The sequence below is a fragment of the Bos taurus genome, chromosome 6 (genome assembly GCF_002263795.3).
Source record: "Bos taurus isolate L1 Dominette 01449 registration number 42190680 breed Hereford chromosome 6, ARS-UCD2.0, whole genome shotgun sequence".
Classification (NCBI taxonomy): Eukaryota; Metazoa; Chordata; class Mammalia; order Artiodactyla; family Bovidae; genus Bos; species Bos taurus.
Genome location: NC_037333.1, coordinates 103,100,855 through 103,120,872, shown reverse-complemented (window position 1 = coordinate 103,120,872; position 20,018 = coordinate 103,100,855). Strand labels below are relative to the sequence as shown.

Sequence of the window (20,018 nt, the reverse complement as noted above, 5' to 3'; positions counted from 1 at the left end):
GGCTCACCTTGGGTGGCTTCAGGCCCTTCCCGCGATGTCTTCTGGACCGCAAGAGCCGTTCTCTCTCCTAGAAGGAAACACAACCATTTGCATCTTCAGCCAGTCTTCACATCACGCCCAGCGACCCACTGGCTCCAAGAGGGCGTAACTCACAAAGTTGCTGCGCCTACCTGTCTGCACCGGGCCTGGGTAGGCCCAGGTTCTGAGCACCCAGGGCACGGCTGCTTCTCAGAACTGACAGCTACAGAGCCACACCGTGAACTGGACTTGGACCCTCCCAGAAAAACAATGCCAAGGTTGGCCAGTACTGTAAAACTCCACCCTGGCTGCCTTTGGGGCTGGAAGCTATAAAACTTGAAAGTGGTGAAAGTGAAAACGAGTCAAGCGGTGTTACCTAGTTACCTACTGTCAGTGACCCCAACAGAAAATAAACTCGTGGCTTCGATCTCACACAGAGCTTCGGCCAAAGCCCCATGGGGCCTCTTCCTGGCCAGATGACACACACCTCGTTTCCCTGATTCTCAGCTTCTTCCTTTGCTATAAATGCTAGAACCTGCCCTGCAAGAGATTCTCTGATTCTCAGCTTCTTCCTTTGCTATAAGTGGTAGAACCTGCCCTGCAAGAGACTGCGATTACCTGTGGCTTCTGTCAGTAGAAATGGCACCTACTGGGGTATTACCAGGAGTAGCAGCATTCTGCCCCAGAAGAAAGCAGCAAATTCTCTCCTTCCTGATTATCTCCTTTCTGATAGGCTGCTCCTATCCTCTTTGGCTGTCAGGACACCCAGAGACAAATACGGTGCCTGGCAACAACCCTATGGTCCACCCATGTGTCCCTCCTGATCTTGACTGACGCTGCCATCTTCATTTTCTCTCGTCTTATCTGTTTATTATTCCTCTTTCAACCCTGTCATCGTTTTGCTGGGTGTGTTTTTTTCGCCTTATGTGGCATAAAGACTTTTATGTGCAATGAAGCAAAGAAGGTTGAAAGAATAAATGGAGGGGGGTGGAATAAAGGCAGGATGGAGAGAGGAAGGAATGGATGGGAGAGGGGGAGGATGGGAAGGCAGATGGAAGGAGGGGAGGGAGTATAGATGGGTGAGTGGAAGGAGGGAGCAGAGATGGAGAGATAGGCAAGCAAAGTGAATTGGACAACTTACAGTCAAAGCCTTTTCTAGAGCTTTGGTCACTGGCTTTTCTATTTTTTGAAGTAGTACTCTTTGCTTCTAAGATACAACTAAAGCTCACTACAAATGCTCCCTTCATGGTCCCTAAGCTCCTTCCACAGAGAGCAGCAGAAGTCTCTGGATGTCACACTCAGCCGCCTTAAGATATACTCACACTCCCCCCTTCTTGATCTTACAAACACACACACACGTCTTAGCAAGTCCTTCAAATTCCGGTCTGATTATAAGGTTCCGGTTTTCAAATTCACAGTCTGCAATAATAGGCTAAAAAAAAAACATCAGACTTCTCCAGGACAGATCGATCACACCCACTCTGTAAAAGCCAGAGACTCTTTTCAACAGAGGCTGTTGCTGCTTCTTAATGGCAGCAAACTCTGGATAAGAGCTGAGCAAAAAGAGTAACCATGGAAACCGCTCCCAGATACCGGGTGATGTCGTGTAAAGCAAGTGGAGGCTGCTTTCTGGAAGAATGGAGCAGGAAGGCCCCATCACCAGGAGGAGCTCCGTGAGACGCTCCCCCTCCCCGCTGCGCCCCACGTTGCCTGCACCCCTGATGCTATTCTGGAGGCCCATGTCTCCTGGCACCCCACGGAGGGCTTGGCACTGGTGCAGGCGCAGACATACCAGTGAGAGATCGTCAATGACGTGCTGCTGCTCCAGCACCTGCAGCCTCAGGAACTCGATCTCCTGCTCGTCCCGTGTCAGACTAAGGTCGTTCAAGGAAGTGTGCCTCTTCAGGGACGCCTGGGCGGACAGTTTCTCTTTCTGCAGCCAAGGAAAGAGAGGACACTACAGGGCTGCTCATCCACAACCCTTGTCAGGGACCCACCATGCGTCAGGGCATGGAGTGTGGGCTTGGGGATACAGGATGGAAAGATGGAGGGAGGGATGACTGCTCCCTGGTCCCCACGCTGGAGGAGCAGACAGCTGCAGACCAGGGCCAGGCTCGAGGCGGGGCCGACTGTGCCCACTGCTAACAGGAAGGACTAGCAGGCAACAGGGTGGGAGAGGTGGACGTCTGCCCTGAGCCTAGAAAGCTTGGGTGCTGGGGGAAGAGAGCACACCACGTGGTAACAATGCACATTCACACCTGGACGTTCCAGGGAACAGGGAGAAGGGTGTTCCATCTCCCGGAGCCTCAGTCTTCTCAGCTGTACAATAGGCATGCTTGAGGCTACTTTGGACAATGAAGCTCAGAGTATTCCTTAAACCATCAGCTGCAAGACACCACTCTGACCACAAAGACCAGTCATTCTTGCTGGAGCAAATGAAAGGCCCTGATTCAAAGCACTTGGAGCAAAACTGTAATTGTCGGCCTACTGAGCTGCCCCAATGTGCCAGGTCTTCTGTGAGAACCTTCTGTGTCATCACTCCATCCTGTCCCTGACCCTATAGCACTGATGTTTTCAATCCCATTTCATGGATGAGGAAGAGGGCTGGGCCCAAGGACCCCAGGTGGAGATGGCAGAGCGGAGGTGCAAACCCACTGTCAGGCCACCTGGTACACGCTCCTTCGGACACAGATGCCCACAGCACTGTGAATTCTGGGGAACAGAGGCTAGAGGGATGGGGTGGGGTTGGGGGCGGGTGGGAGATGGCCTAGGAGAACTTGGACTGCTCGGGTCAGGGGCTGGAGGAGCCCAGGTGGAGACAAGGGCTTCGGGTCCATGACTCACCATCTCCACGTTTTCCCGAGTGAGGTTCTTAATCTTCTCTTCCATCCTCTGGATGCTCTGTAGCAAGTCCTCATTCTTCTTGTTCATCCGCTTGTTCTTCTCCACCAGGGGCTTCAGCTGGACCTCCGTCTCGCGGGAGCGTTTCAGCTGCAATCAGACGGACACAGAGGGCAGCAGCTGTAAGACCCAGCTGTGGAGGCCAGCGGAGATGCCACCTGGCTGAAGCCGCCCCTGCGGGGACACATCGCCTACGTGATGCAAACACCAGGAAGAGCCCCCAGATACCTGGCTTCCAGACACAGGCTCCCACCTGAGCCTCAGGAGGCCTCAGGCAAGGCAAGAGGAAGGGGTACAGCCCAACACAGAGACTCAGAGATCTGCCTCAGGTCACCCTGCTGGCAAGAGGCCTGAGCTGCATCCACACTTCCCTCATACTATACTAAGTCACTCCAGTCGTGTCCGACTCTGTGCGACCCCACAGACGGCAGCCCACCAGGCTCCCCCGTCCCTGGGATTCTCCAGGCAAGAATACTGGAGTGGGTTGCCATTTCCTTCTGCAATGCATCAAAGTGAAAACTGAAAGTGAATTCGCTCCGTCGTGTCCGACTCTTAGCGACCCCATGGACTGTAGCCTACCAGGCTCCTCCATCCATGGGATTTTCCAGGCAAAAGTACTGGAGTGGGGTGCCATTCCCTTCTCCGACACTTCGCTTACCTCCAGGCAAAACCCCCAGAGGTCAAGGTTCACATGCATAAAAGTCAGTCCAGCCATCTAGCTCCTCCTGGCCACCATTTCTCCCCAGGCACAGACTTGTGAAAGCTCAGCACTCTTCAGACAACAGAGGATCCCTGGGCCTGGCTCAGTGTTGCGGTTATGAGAAAGATGGGGTAGCACCCGGCCCTGAGCTGCTCCCCGAGTCCTCTGAGCATGGTGTCTGTGACTGATGGGGTGTCCCTCCAACCTCACATCTGGTCAGCATCTGGAGGGCCCCTCTTGGGCCCGGGTCCTGTCCTGGGGGCTGCGTCAAAGGGAAGACACAGTCACCTGGGGGTGACCGTCCAAGAGATGGGGGAAGAGAGCAAAGATGGTAGGAGAGGTAGGAACACAGTGAGACAGGTCCTCATGGATGTTCCAGACAGGGCAGGCACACTGTCAGGGGTCAGAAGGGGCAAGAACATGGCGCGTCCAAGGAGCTTCATGGACGGCAGTGGGAACACGCAATGTGGGGGATGGGAAGGGCTGGGCCTGGTGAGGCCTGATTTAGGGAGCTGAGAACTATATCATCGGTTTCCACCCCCAGCTCGCCAGCCCTCCCCGCCCACCCTCCTCTGGCCAAAGGCTTTGAGGCACAAGCATTCTGTGGTCGGGTCTGCCTTCTAGAACAATCCATCACTCTGACTGCTGTGTGCAGGCCAGTCCAGAGAGACAGAGACACGAGAAATGATGCTGGAGGGGGATACGGAGCAGGGACTGGGAAACTGCACAACTGGAAGCATCCTCTCTTCCTCCTGCATACAGTGTCCTCGGCAACACACTAGCTGCAAGACCACAGCCAAACTTTCAGCCTCAGTTTTCTCATCTATAAGATGGGAATAACAGTAGCAAACTCCGGGAGACAGTGAAAGACAGGGAAGCCTGGTGTGCTACAGTCCATGGGGTTGCAAAGAGCCCAGCACAGCTAAGTGACTGAACAACAATGGTAGTATCTGCCTCAGACACTTGTTGCGAGAATGTGCATGGGTATAGCTTCTGCAGGGTTATTTTAATGGATGAAAATTAGAAACAACTCAAATATTCATCCATATGATGCCAGCTGCAAGACCCACTGCATCCATCAGGTACTCACCATGTGTCCAGGCATACCCTCTCCTTTAACCCTCACCTCGATCCCAGGAGGGGCTCCTTCCCATCCCCATTTCACAAAGAACCTGGCCACAGAGAGGTGGGGCGATGTGCTCAAGGTCACACAGAAAGTGCCAGAACCAAGAACCAAACACAAGGGACTGACTGCAGACCTCTGCCTTGGGTCACCAGGATGTGAGAGTTAAGACGAAACACTGATGGTAGTCATGAGATGTAAAATGTACCTTGACTCATACATTGTACAGCTAGAAATCTTCCTGCAGAGATAAAGGTTCCAGGAAGTAAAAACAAAAATGTATCTGCTGTGTGGCTTTGTGTACAATAGCAGAGAAACCTGAAATAGCCTAAATCTTTACCAGTAGAGGAGTGGTTGAGTAAACCATGGTTTGGCCACACAGACAGAGTTCGACACAGTTGTTACAAAGACAAAGGCAGATCTTCAGGCATGGTTAGGAAATGGGGTAACTGATACATCAAGGGAAAAAAGCAAGTTGCAAAACAATACACAGGGAAACTATCCTGTGTGTAACCATAAAATAACAAAAAAGGCTCTTCCTGAGTGTAAAGACATTCACATAAACAGGAAAAGCATGTCAGAACCACTTCAAACTGTTAACAGTAGTTATCTCATGATTTTAAGATCCCAGCACTGTTATTTACAGTATGGAAGCAACCTAGATGTCCTCTGACAGATGAATGAATAAAGAAGCTGTTAGTACACATATGTAAAATGGAATATTACTCAGTCATAAAAAGGAACGAGTTTGAGTCAGTTCTAGTGAGGTGGCTGAACCTAGAGCTTGTTATACAGAGCGAAATTAAGTCAGAAAGAGAAAAATAAATATTGCATATTAATGAATATATGTTGATTCTAGAAAGATGGTACTGAGGAACCCATTTGTAGTGCAAAAATAGAGATGCTCGCATAGAGAACAGACTCGTGGAAATAGCGGGAGAAAGAGAGGGCGGGACGAGCCGAGAAGGTAGCACTGGCACATACACACTACTACCTGTAAATAGATTAAAAAATGATTAAAAAGATAGCTAGCAGGAAGTTGCTATGTAACAGGGAGCTCAACCTGTTACTTTGCGACAACCTAGAAGGGTTGAATGCTGAGAGTGCGAAGGAGGTTAAAGGAGGGGACATATGCATACTTATGGCTGATTCACGCTGTTGTACGGCAGAAACCAGCACAACACTGAAAAGCAATTATCCTCCAATTAAAAATAAATTTAAAAAAAGATCCCAGTTGTGGCAAGTTTATCAATTCTTTCTTTAAATGCTTCAGGTCTGAATTGTTTCAAGCAATATATTTTTTCCTAATCCATTTAGTAAACTATTTTGCCTCTCATGAGGGATTTTTTTTTAGCTCATGAATATTTACCCAATAAGTGGGGACATAATATGAGGTGGAGCATCTGATGAAAGCTATATAAAAATATGCCTTTAAAAATACTGGAAGGAAATGAAATTATTCTGATCCTGTTAAAACCATGAAGAAGTAACACTTAGTAACACTTTTTATCTCCATGTGTTTCAAAAATACAGATACACTTACTTTTATAACAAAATTTCGAATAAAGAGAAATACTATGAGGCACTGTCAAAAAGTTTATATATTGACTACCACTCCATGAAAATTAGTTTAACTGTTTAATCCTGCATTTTCAAGAAGTTACTATTTTTACTTGAGATTTTTTTTTAACCAGAAGTTCACATTCACTACCTTTAAAAATAGAACTATGTGAACTTTTACGCAAAAGAAAGTAAACAGATAAGCAAAAGATAAAAATTGTCCATAATCACACCACCTAAAATAACTTCCACTATCCAGGATGATGATAATGTGTTTCTGTTCTGTAAACCGCTTTTATTATTTAATTTATTGTGGACAAATTTCCATGGCAGTTAAATATGATCTAAAACACCATTCTTAATGACTGCATACAATTCACTGCATAAATGTTCCATAATTATTTTGATCAGTACTTGAGGATCGAACAAGTGGGGTTTGGTTTCGTTTGGGTTCAGTTTTGGTTGCTACTATATAGAGACATCACTGCAATGAACACCCTCTCCACGGACCCCTCACTGAACTTCTCTGATTGTCAGCTCAAGATAAATCCCCACAGAAACTAAGGGTACTAACAGGTCTCTTCAACAAGTGTGTGTTTGATTTTTAATCAGGAAGAAATCAGGGGAAAGTAGAGAAAACCAGACAGCCTGGGTATTAACTTCCTGTTTAGAGCCTGGATTGTGGCCCCAGGACTGCTTTCCCGAACCCCGCAGGCTCCATTTGCCTCTGAGGGGGTGGGGGGCTGATTACCAGTTCATTCCTCTCGTCTGCCAAGAGGGTATTTCTGTCTTCCAGCTTCCGTATCACCGAATTCAGTTCAGCAATTTTTAGCTGAAATCGCCGCACGTCTCGCTCATCCATATGTTGATCCTAAAATAGAATCAAGACACGAATGTACTTTGAAAAAGCTTAACTGAGTCAGAGTGCTTCATGGACCCTCTCGGAAAACTCTCAGGACAAAGGTGAGCTCCTCATTAGGGGGACTGTCAGCCGTGCTGGGGCTCCCCCAAGTCAAGCAACATGTGGAAAGGCCAGCTCCAAGGCGATAAGACCGCAAACCCTCTAGCAGCTCCGTAATTTGTGGGGACCTCCCATCTCAGCCCCTGCTCTCCGAGCATCTCTGATGAAGGCATGTTGCTGACGTGCCAGGACGCTCCTCAAGGGCAGGCACTGTGCCCACCTCGCTCACCACTGAGATGCAGGGACCTCACGTGGTGTCTGCACACAGCCTACCTGACAGACACTTCAGTATTTAGTGAATGAATGAATGAGTGAATGAATGAATGCCTGCAGCTTCGGCCTCCTCTTAACTACCAGCTGTGGCCCCAGGTGCCCTGTCTGTTGGCTGAGCTCCCTCTCCTGGGCAGGGGGCTCTGCCTTTAAATCCTGTATTGTCCTCACTGGGTCCCTTTCTGAGCTCTTACTGGATACTCGGCATTCAAGCTTTCATTTCTTTCTTTTCAGTTGAACTCTAAGACCACAAGAGGCAAAAGCAGCCTGCACTCCCTGTGCTGAGCACTGGGCCTGGCCGCAGTGAATGTCTACACATGTAGCGGGATGGGTAAGGGAGAGAAGGAAGGGTATACAGATGGATGGGAAGGAGAGATGGGGGAAGGCAGGCAGGCAAGTTCGCCAGAAGAATGAGCAGTGGGAGCAGTGACGGGTAGGCGGTCGGCTCGATGGCCCCAGTGCTTTGTGAGTCCCTCACCTGGACGCCCATGAGCTCGGCCATGTCCCCTATGCCGGGCGGGAGCTCTCTCTTTGGACTACCGTGGTACCGCTCAGCCTCTCTGACCTGAACCAGCTGCTCATCCAAAGCCTCTTTCTGAAGCAGCAGCTTCTGGGTCTGCCCAGTCTGCACGCCGAGCTCCTTCTCCAAGGCCAGAATCACACGATCTTTCCCCTTGATCTCATCCATCTGAAAAGAAAAAGAACAAGCAGCTGACTGTAGGGGCTTGTGACCAAGGAGTGCTCTCCCTTGCTGGCCTCGGGCCCAGGGGAAGGTTCAGCAGCTCCGTGGATCCAGGGTGGCTGGACTCAGCAACACCGGGCAGAGAGACACCGTGGGGCACAGCCCAGGCCCTGCTCCCCTGTCAATCACCGGCCCCAGCACAGAGAAGCACAGAGCTGAGGGTTCAACCTATATCATCAACCAGACACTTACCCCGAAACTGACCTATGTTTCTTTCTCTCTTACCTTCATGACATAAAGTCAAATCCTGACCTTCCAGGGTCACCCAGCCACTCCCCACCCTGCCCCCTGCACCTCAGCTTGGTCGGAGTTGGTTGTCCTCCTGCCTCCCACTCCCATCTGGCTGTGTCTCCTGCTGCTGCTGCTGCTGCTGCTGCTGCTGCTGCTGCTAAGTTGCTGCAGTCGTGTCCGACTCTGTGCGACCCTATGGACAGCAGCCCACCAGGCTCCTCTGTCCACGGGATTCTCAAGGCAAGAGTCCTGGAGTGGGCTGCAGCCTTTCAGCAAACAGCTCTCGCTAAGGTCTCCAACCCTCTCCTGGCCCCCAAACTCACCGGACAATTTTCTGTCCTCTCTCCTCACCCCATCTGACACTCTCACCCACCCCCTGCTTCATCAACTCCCCCAGCCTTCCTGCCCTCCATGGGACTGTCTCCATCTACTTTACAGACTTCTGGTCACCATGGAAGTCTGTAGTTTCCATGTAGTTTCCTCTTCCTATCTGTAGCCTCTTCCCGACCAGCCAAGTCCTCACGCATGACACTATCTCCCTGTATGCGGCTGGCGCTCCATCCTCCTCCCCCTGCTCTGACACCTCTAGGAGTCCCACAGTCAGAGAACTGACTGGCTGCTTCTGGGGGCCCCAGAGTGCCTCGGTCTCCCCATGTGCGTGCCTCAGCGTGAGCCCCAGCTCACTCAGCCTCGTCCCTCATTCCCTACAGGAAACCAAGCAGAACAAAGCTCATAGGAGGAAGCTTCTGCCATATACCATACACTTCAGTTGTTTCTGGCCACAAAAGCCAACAGCTGAGAAACTGCCCCAGGAAGGGCGCTGTGCTGGCGTGCCCCCTCCCCAAATCCATCCCCTTCTTACCACCTGGGAATGTGACTTCATTTGGAAATAGAGTCTTTGCAGATATAACTAGTTAAGGTGAGGTCACAGTGGAGTCGGGCGGCTCTAATGACTGGTGTCCTTATAAGAGGAAAGACACTCAAGCACAGGGAGGAGATGACCGCAGAGACTGGGGTGATGCAGCCACAAGCCAAGGAACACCTGGAGCCACCAGAAGCTGGAAGAATCAGGAAGCACCCTCCCCTAGAGCCTTCAGAGAACAAAGTCCTGCAACACCTTGACTTCAGACTTCTAGCCTCCAAAACTGTGAGTGAATACATTTCTGTTGCTTAAGCCACCCAGTTCGTGGTATTTTGTAACAGCAGTCCTAGGAAACTAATACAGGTGTTAAAAGAGAAAATTTCCCAGTACTAGAGTTTCATTAATTGACAAAAATCATAATAGTTTCAACTACAGTGATTATCATCATGGAATTTAGGAATAAATTCTGAGATAAGGCACACAAAAAACTTCTGAAAAGAATACTAACGCTTTAGTAAGAATTGTTTCAACAAACTCTGGATAGAATCTTTATGACACGGTATTATTTAACACATACCTGTGCATGGCCACCATGAGCAAGCCCATATGTAAGGTGACATAACGTGGATATTGCCTGGATTACCCAACTCAAAGGTTAAAGCCATGTGCTATAAAACAGCTTGCCACAGAGGGAAAAGTACTAGGCATGGAGTAAGAAGGTATGAACTGGAGACTAAGCCCCCACTGGTGAACTGTGTGACCTCTAATAAGGCATTTGACCTCTCCAGGCTTCAGGCTCACTTGTAAAATGGGAATGTAAAAAGGGGAACTGTGAGGACAGAAGGGGACAGCAGACAGGCAGGCTGCTTAGGAGCAAGGCCACCGGATTGCTGGGTCCTGGCCCTAAGGCCACCACTCACTGGCTCCATTACCTTGGTTTGGTTACCTGATTTCTTCCTATGCCTCAGTTTTCTTCTCATCTGTGAAATGGGGATAATCATGGGGGATGTTGTGAGGGTGAAATGAATACATGGAAAGTGCCTAACACACGGTAGGCATAAAATAAACAACTCTAATTATAACTGTTGCAGGCACATTTTAGGTCTCTATAAGTAGGAGCTCCTGTCCTTCCTAGACTTTTATCTCCTTTGGTGTGCAAATATGAAGAACACAGCAGTGGTTTGAATTGTGGTCCCTAAAAAGGTATGTTCACATCCTGAATTCAGATACCTGTGAATAGAAACTTGTTTGGGAAAAGGGTCTTTACAGGTGTAATTAAGGACCTTAAGATGAGGAGATCATCCTGGATTAACTGGGTGGATCCTAAATCCAATGACAACCATCCCCACAGGACAAAGAGAAGATGCATAGGAAGAGGAAAAACATAGAGGGGAGCCCTGTAAGAGGCAGAGACTGGAGTGATGCAGGCACAAACCCAGGAACACTTGGAGGCCCCAGAAGCCGGAAGAGCAAGGAAGGGCCCTCCCTGAGAGCCTTCAGTGGGGCATGGCCCTACTGACACTTTGATTTTGGACTTCTGGCGTCCAGAGCAGCAAGGGAACAAACTTCAGTGTGTCTGTGGCCATTTGTTAAGGCAGCCCCAGAAAACAAATACAAATGCCCTTCTCATTAAGCACGCTCAATGGCACCCCACTGCAGTACTCTTGCCTGGAAAATCCCATGGATGGAGGAGCCTGATGGGCTGCAGTCCATGGGGTCGCTGAAGGTCGGACACAACTGAGCGACTTCACTGTCACTTTTCACTTTCATGCATTGGAGAAGGAAATGGCAACCCACTCCGGTGCTCTTGCCTGGAGAATCCCAGGGACGGGGGAGCCTGGTGGGCTGCCGTCGATGGGGTCACACAGAGTCCAACACGACTGAAGCGACTTAGCAGTTAGCAGAGGGTACACATTGAAGTTGATTGTAACCCGAATCAGAAGTTGAAACTCCTACCTCTGAATCAGCACCTTGAATCAAGACACAGATCGCTCAAGCAGAGAAAACTGATTAAGAGCCCTGTCCTGAGGGCAGACAGAAGTAAGTTCAAATCCCCGCCCCCACCAGCTGTGTGACTCTGGGCAGGCTGGGTCACCTCTATTAGGCTCAGCCTCTGTGAGGTGGAGACAATGATAACACCCTGTTTAACTAGGGGGAGATTCAGATCAACTACAGGAAGAATTTATCACAGAACCTGGCATCTTACAAGCACACAATCAATGTTGGCGGCCATCATTAATCTACTTTAGCTCCTGGCTATCTTATTTAAACAGCAGACCATGAAAAACTGATAAAATATAACTGAGATTTACAAAGGAGGAAAATGGTACCCCTAAAGCTCCAGACTGAGGTTTCCAAGCAAAGTCCCAGAGTTCTGACAAGTTCTTTGAGTGGCCTTTCTTTGAAAAAAAAAAAAAGGCTTTTCCCCTTTCTTCTGCATCCCTCCCTGTCCCCCTAGACAATCTCCTGCAGCTCCCCACTTTGACTAAACCTGATCTGAAGGTGTGGGGAGCAGCTCCCCACTGTAAGGAAGAACTCTTAGTGACGCGGGAAACATTGTTGCCACTGCTGATTTCAACCCAGAAACTGTAAGAACAATATGAAAGGAGTTCATTAATTTAAACCACTTAGGCTTGTTTTCCTGAATTCCAAATACCTAATTGAGTGCCATCAACAGATGCTGGAAACACTGATGAGCAAAACAGATCAGAGTCCCTGCCCTCAGAGCTTTCATTCCAGAGGGGAGGGTAGCTGAAAGCAGAAGTCAATACTGGAGTAGACTAGAGCATGCTTAGTGCTAGGAGAAAAAAATAAAGCCAGGGGAATTAGTGGTGCGAGCTGTTACAAGTTAACAGGTAGGGTTCCAGTCTGTTCCCCTCATCATCCTGGCTGCACACTTCTGGCTTTGCTCTGGGGCCAGGAAGCACTCTCTTCCACCACCCCATTACACTAGTCCCTTCCACAAGAGGGCACAGCATCACAAGCAAGATGTCTCTGGAAATTCTCAGCTTAAAAGAGCATCCGTTTCCTACTTGATTCCAGTAAGTGAGAAAAGGGCTTAAACCCAATCACATGGAACAGGTTCCTAGAAAACAGCCTCCACTAGTGGAGAAGGCATCCAGGAATGGATGGACAATGTGAAATAGATTCTGGAGCCAATATTTTCTAGGTTGTCACATTTCCCCAGACAGAGTCCTGGGGTTCCAGAGGTTAGGAGACCTGCCAGCTCACACGGCTGTGAAGTCACTCTTTATTTGTTGACTCTGGTCTGGCTCCCAGCCTGATCTTAGTGATCCTTCCCCTTGCCCTGAGGACGGTGATGAAGTGTGAGCTTCTGACAGTGACCTTCTTGAGCTTCCCTGAACCCCATCACCTGAGTGTGCGGGACATTCCTGGATTGGTCCCTGCATCCATTTCCCCTTCTCTGACATTCTCACTATCACCATGAAAGGGGGTGGGGCGGCACCACTCCAAATTCCCAGGGCAGGCCCTGATTGGCTCACACCACCTGCATGGCCCCGCCCCTTAATAGTAATTGGTTCAGGGATGGATACATGACCCACTCAGAGCCAACAGCCTGAAGAGGGTGCTGCTAGGACCCTCCTATTTCTTCGTAGGAGTTAAGAAAGAGCTTCTCTCACTTTCTCTGGGCTGTTTCTTCTGAGGACGTTGAGTCTGACACAATGATGGCATCTCACCAGCACAGTGAGAGTCTAAAGTCTGAGAACGATAAAAGACGGGGCAGGGCCTAAGAAATCCAGGTCCTGGGTGACATCATTAGTCCCACTGGGGCTGTGCCAGAGGCTATTCCAGCTACTTTAGCCAAGAAAACTGGTTTGAGGTAGAGTTTCTGTCACTTGCAACCATAAGATTCTAACTGATGGGAAAAAATAACAGTTCTGGATGATGGCTGTCTTACTTACATGCTACTGTGAGCTCAGGACGACATTTGTACTTTAGAGACATGCTCTTTCTCAGTCTTTAAAAGACCCTCAGGAGTCCTACTTGCCTAATCTTACCGGTGGGAGCAAGCGGCTGTTGTAATCCAATTATAGCAGCATAAGCAATTTGTTTTATTTAAAAAAATAAAAAATAAAAAAATAAAAGACCCTCAATGTAGACATTATCCCACTTTACAGATAAGCTTGAGGCCCAGAACAGTGAATGTGCCCACACTCTAGGCAGCAGCAGATCCATGAATCAGACTCAAGCCAGCCTCTCTAGAGTCCTCCCTATGCTGTCTCTCTGCCCCAGAGGCACAGAATCTAGCCACTTCTCAGCAAGCACATCCAACAGCGCACACGTCTCAGTAAACACCCCAGTTTAGCCAGCTCCCAACAAATTCATCGATTTGGGGATAATTTCATTAGTGCTTCTTCATTGCAAAGTCTGAGGAATCAAGCTGCTACCCCCAGACCCATTCTCTTCTCCTCCTCGGTACCTGTGGATGAATGGTGTCCCCATCTAATTTCACGTCTACCTGGGAAATCAGAATATGAACCTGTTAGAAATAGGATCTTTACAGATGTAACTAAGTTGTTAAGCTGAGATGAAGTCGTAACACATTGGGGCAGGCCTTCCCTGGTGGCTCAGAAGGTAAAGAATCTGCCTGCAATGCGGGTAGACCTGGGTTTGGGACGATCCCCTGGAGAAGGGAATGACATCCCACTCCAGTATTCTTGCCTGGGAAATCCCATGGACAGGGGAGCCTAGCAAGCTACAGTTCTTGGGGGTCGCAAAGGGTCAGACATGACTGAGCAACTAACACAACACAACTAGATCCACTAACTGGTGTCCTTATAGAAAGAGGACAAGACATAGGCATGTGGAAAAGGAAAGGCCACGTGGTGGCCAAGGCTGGAGTGATACAGCATGAGCGGAGGAAGGCCAAGGATTCCCAGAAACCACCTGAGGGTGGAAGATGACCACACCCTCCTTCATCTGTCCTCCTATTGCCAACCAGGGATAAAGATGTGATGGCTGGCACTCCGTGGCAGGAGGGGCCGTGAGGAACAGGGCCACCTCACAGAGCCCCTTCTGAGGGGAGAGCTGAGAGGCCCTGTGGCCTGCACTACTCTGTGAAGCCCTTTCCAGACTTTGCACATTAACAGAGAAATAAATTCCAGATTTTAAGCCCCTGTGTAACAGGGTTGTCAGACCTAATCCTAACTGATCTAAGGAATGAGTCCAATGGCCCCACACTGACCACAACTGCCTTTTTCTCCTCAATTGTTTCTTAAGAGGCATGTTAAATGTGTAAGCGGAAGCCTGGAAGCCTTCCTGCATTTCTAATCCAATTCAGCTGACAAACAAAATGCAGGCCACCTTCTGAACAGTTTGCCAAGAGGCCTGTTGGAGGAGGGACATTTATCAAGTGGGGGAATAGCGGGAGAAATGGACATTAATTCCTTTCACTCTATTCTCCTAAGTGGCCCCCACACACGGAGACAACCTGAACTGGGGATATTTCTACTTGGCACTGGAATGGAAACAGATACCAAGTCCTGGGGCTTCCCTGATGGCTCAGATGGTAAAGAATTTGCCTGCAATGTGGAAGACCCAGGTTCAATCCCTGGGTTGGGAAGGTCCCCTGGAGAAGGGAATGGCAACCCACTCCAGTAGTCTTGTCTAGAGAATCCCATGGGCAGAGGAGCCTGGAAGACTACGGTCTGTGGAGTCCCAAAGAATTGGACACAACTGAGTGACTAATACAAACACACACACACACACACACACACACACACACACACACACACACCAAGTCCTTGGTACGTTTTAAATTAAGCTCAATCCATCTCTTGGGCAAATACATGTTTTCTCCCCATTCTATTTCCCTTAAATATACATTTCCTGGGGCTTCTCTGGAGACTCAGCCAGTAAAGAATCTGCCTGCAATGTGGGAGACCTGGGTTTGATCCCTGGGTTGGGAAGATCCCCTGGAGAAGGGTATGGCAATCTACTCCAGTATTCTTGCCTGGGGGGAGCCTGGCGGGCTATAGTCCATGGCGTTAGATGGGGAAAGTGTCAGATTTTATTTTTGGGGGCTCCAAAATCACTGCAGATGGTGACTGCAGCCATGAAATTAAAAGACGTTTACTCCTTGGAAGGAAAGTTATGACCAACCTAGATAGCATATTCAAAAGCAGAGACATTACTTTGCCAACAAAGGTTCGTCTAGTCAAGGCTATGGTTTTTCCAGTGGTCATGTATGGATGTGAGAGTTGGACTGTGAAGAAGGCTGAGCGCCGAAGAATTGATGCTTTTGAAGTGTGGTGTTGGAGAAGACTCTTGAGAGTCCCTTGGACTGCAAGGAGATCCAACCAGTCCATTCTGAAGGAGATCAGTCCTGGGATTTCTTTGGAAGGAATAATGCTAAAGCTGAAACTCCAGTACTTTGGCCACCTCATGCGAAGAGTTGACTCATTGGAAAAGACTCTGATGCTGGGAGGGACTGGGGGCAGGAGGAGAAGGGGATGACAGAGGATGAGATGGCTGGATGGCATCACTGACTCAATGAACATGAGTCTGGGTGAACTCCAGGAGTTGGTGATGGACAGGGAGGCCTGACGTGCTGTGATTCATGGGGTTGCAAAGAGTTGGACTCGACTGAGCGACTGAACTGAACTGACCTAAGCGACTAACACTTTCACTTTTTTTATACATTTCCTATGGCAGAGGAACATATTTTATATGTCTCCTGTTACAGAAACTATAGGCTGTTGATAAAGACGGTTAACTTAATTCTCAGCACGCTGCATGCTGGAACAGATATGTGATCATTCCTCCTTCTGTAGATGAGGCACCAGAGATTTAGTGACTGGATGCAACCTGATTGGGGTCACAGCTGACAAGTAAAGGAGTCTGGATTCACACGCAGAAGAGACCTTCTCCAAAGCCTTCTCTTCCTATTAGGTGACAACACCGCCTCCATACACGGAGGGGAAAGGGGCTGCGGAACACCTCTAAAACCTCAGTCCTGGTATGTGCTTAGATTTTCTATACATTAGAAATTTAAAATCAGTGTGACTCTTCTGCCATTCCAGGTACTGGGTTGTTAAGATGTGAACTGATGCTCTGTCATTGGCTGGTGGCCAGTCTAGAGATGGTCCTTCCACCTCCAGTCCTTCAATTTCTTACGGTGTCTCCCACCGACAGGAGAGCCCTGTCGGAAGCCTCCATTCCGCACCCAGGATGGGAGGGGCTTTGCTGGAACCCTAGGGCCTAGAGCCAGGCCGGGAGCACAGTGGTCCCCTTTACTGCTCCAAGAGGGGAGGATGGGGCACGTGCTTGCAGAGAGGCCACACGCATGAGTCAGGGAAGGATGAGGCGCGTGTGCACAGAAGGACGGTTTGTCTGTGGGCAGGGAGGACAGGGTGCCCGTGTATAAAACAGAAAAGGTGCCTGTGTACAAGAGAGACAGGGTGCGCATGCATGGGGAGTGAGGAGGTGCGTGTACTGCAGGACCAGCGCGCACGCAAGGCGGGGCGGGGTGGCACACGTACCAGCCGGCGGATGTCGCGCTCGCACTCCCGCTTGATGCGGTGCACCTCGTCCTGGTGCGCCTGGTAGGCGGCGCGCAGGTCGGCCGCCTTGGTCTTGTCGGCCTGCATGCAGTTGCTGAGCGCCTCCTCCGCCTGCTTGCGCGCCGCCTTGAGCTCCAGGATCTCCTGCTGCAGGCGCAGGCGCTCGCCGTCAAAGGCCCTGCGCGCCTCGTCGCGCGCGTCGGCCAGCAGCGCCGTCTTGACCTTGTCAGCCGCGCCGTCGCGCAGCACGTTCAGCGTGGCCTGCAGCCGCTGCAGCTCGCCCTCCTTGATCTTGGCCGTGCGCGCTGCCTCCTGCTCATGCTGGCGGATGAGCACCTCGCGCAGTGCCTGCAGCTCCTTGGTCTTCTCCTCGTGCAGCTTGGCCCTGAGCTCCGAGATGTAGGCTGTGTGCCGTCGCTGCTCCTGCTCACGCTCCAGCTTGGCCTCCTGCAGCCGCTCACGCAGCTTACCCACCTGCGGCCAGAGCGGGGAGACTCGGTCAGGGTCAGGGCCAGGACTGGGGGCGCCGGCCAGGCTCACTGCCACCTTCCCAAGTCCCTTTTTGTATGACAGGCCCCTGAGACCCTCTTGGGCCCCCACCCTCCAGTTCCCCCTGCCGCCACCTCCCTCAGCCCCACCCAGACTCTTCCCTACTGTTTTTCTGAGATTTCCCCAGCCCTGGAAAACCATCTGAAGGTGTTGGAGGAGGGTCAGGCTCTGACATCACCTCCGATTTGGAGTTTTTCCAAGGAAGGACAATTTATCAGTCACAAAATATGCCCTGCAGTAATCATCTGTGTCATCGAAGTGTAGACCAGAAATACATTTCCAGTGCTCGTGCCCTGAGCTCTGGAGTTAGAGCAGACGGAGCGGGTGAAGGTAGAAAGGGGTGGGGGTGGGGGAAACAGAGGTGCCCTCACTCCCCTGCCAGGACTGGGGGGCTCCAGAGCCACAGCAGCATGAATCCCTCACCACCTCAGGAAGGGGGCAACTGTTTTGCCATGAGGCAGCCAAGGTTCGGACTTCCCAGGTGGCTCAGTGGTAAAGAATCTGCCTGCCGATCCAGGAGATGTGGGAAACGTGGGTTTGATCCCTGGATAAGAAAATCTCCTGTAGGAGGAAATGGCAACCCACTCCAGTATTCTTACCTGGGGAAATCCCATGGACAGAGGAGCCAGGCGGGCTATAGTCCATAGGGTGACAAAGAGTTGGATATGACTGAGCATGTATGCAACCAAGGCTCAGAGATGTCCCAGTGACCTGCCTGGGGTGAGGGGCTGCCAAGGGGCAGAGCCAGGCTTTACTCCCAGGTCCCTGGCCCCAGAGAAAGTGTTCTGCAGATGCCAGGCTGCCAGCCCCACCAGAATGTATTCATCTGTTCAGCAAACAAAACGTTATTTGTAAAATGTGCCAAGGGAGTGTTTTCTTCAAATACTCCAAAAGGCTTTATTCGATCTTTCCATTTCAAATATCACACAATTACATACATTACACAAGAATCCATTTGTTTTCTAAATGACATCCATCTCTGAAGAACCGAAACAAATGTGTCTCTCATGGACAGGCTGTTTCCATGGAAAATGGCATCATTTCCCCCGACCACACTGTTTATAGCACACCAACATGCTGAAGTTAATTTTAGGTGAGGAGTTTTACAATGTTACTTAGGGTGGACAAATCTTTACTTAAAACAGCAGGGAAAAGGCAAATCAAACCCACCAGGCAAAGACACAAGTCTCCTTACATCAAACACAAGCACGGAAATAAAACATGGACCCAGTCAGAAGGCCCATCTTGCCTGAGAGTTAGAATGGGCCTCTTCCTAAGGGACTAAGGGCCAGGATGCCAGAACTTTAAATACTGAACGTGATTTCCCAGGGAGGGACTAAGTGCTTCCAGCATGCTCCTTCCAAGGGAGCAACTCTGTCCTAACTTCCTGGGTTAACACTGACAGTGACCTGAAGTCAAAAGGATGGGATCTTGTCGGATTCTGAATCTGTGCCGTGAATGCATTTCCCTTGGCAAATTACCTAACCTCAAGATGGTTAATGGTTACGTGTCCACTGGGCAGGGCTGTGGTACCGGGTCATTCAGCCAAACACGAGTCTAGATGCTGCTGAGAAGGTATTTTTAATGATTAATATTTAAATCAGCAGCCCTGGAGTAAAGCAAATGAGCCTCTATACTGTGAGTGGGCCTCACTTAAGGCCTTAAATCAGTTGATGGCCTTAACAGAAAAGACTGAAATGCCCTAATGAGAAAGGAATTCTGCCTCATTACTGTGAGATCCATGCTCCCTGAAATTTCCAGCCTGCCTGCTCTGCAGATTTCAGATTTGTCAGCCTGCATGACCAGGTGAGTCACCTTCTTAAAAACAAAAAATCCCCCTCCATCTCTCTCTCCTATTGGTTCTTTTTCTGTCTGAAGAACCCTGATTATAAAACCTCCCTGATCCTTCTCTATGAAACAAGTCCATCAACAGCTGCCCCTTGAAGACTCTTGGGAGAGAGAAAGCTGAAAGTGAATGAGCAGATGAAGGGAAGTTTGGTCCCCCATAAGTAAAGGAAGGAGGGATGTGGACAGTGTGAACAGAGGTGTGTGCAGGGCAGTCTGAGGGTTGGGGAGGCCGGGCCTGTCCCTGGGAGGGGCAGAGGGGGCCAGCTGAAGCTAACAGTAACAGAGGTGCCAGGGATGCTCACAGTGGATGGGCCGGGGGAGAAGACCCTGCTGGTCCTACCAGCTCTACCTAGAAAAGCCCAGGGTCGAGCCCAGGCAAGGACCCAAGTGTAGCACAGTGAGGCGGGGGCTGCCCCGGTGTGCACAGGGCACCCCCTCCTTACTCCATCCCACTGAGCAGGTTGACAGAAGTCACGTGTCATCTCACTCGCCAGATGCCTCTAAGCCACCCCACCAAGTCCAGAGGGGCAGCAGGAGAGAGGGGACCTTACCAGCCTTGTCTCAGCACCTGGGCTCTAAATGCAACAAGAGCAAAATGAGCGAGACAGGGCATGCATCGAGGCAGGAGGGGCTGGCGGGAAGAACGCTGCCCACCCCACCCCCCAGTGGGCACAGTGAAGTCTGCCTCCGCTTGGCTGTCTCCCCCGCTCCTCAAACCATCCCTGCGACC

General features: G+C 50.2%; 1 protein-coding gene across 6 annotated transcripts in view; it reads right to left on the bottom strand.

Annotated features, from left to right (window-relative positions):
• JAKMIP1 (janus kinase and microtubule interacting protein 1) overlaps positions 1-20,018 on the bottom strand; it is a 157,431-nt gene that overhangs the window by 49,735 nt on the left and 87,678 nt on the right. For all 6 annotated transcript variants that reach the window (XM_059887636.1, XM_024993396.2, NM_001102251.1 and 3 more), the window contains 6 exon segments: positions 16,871-17,365; positions 8,012-8,221; positions 7,054-7,173; positions 2,863-3,009; positions 1,811-1,951; positions 8-67 (listed from right to left, as the gene is read on the bottom strand). In XM_059887636.1, coding sequence (XP_059743619.1) covers positions 8-67; positions 1,811-1,951; positions 2,863-3,009; positions 7,054-7,173; positions 8,012-8,221; positions 16,871-17,365 — 1,173 coding nt within the window.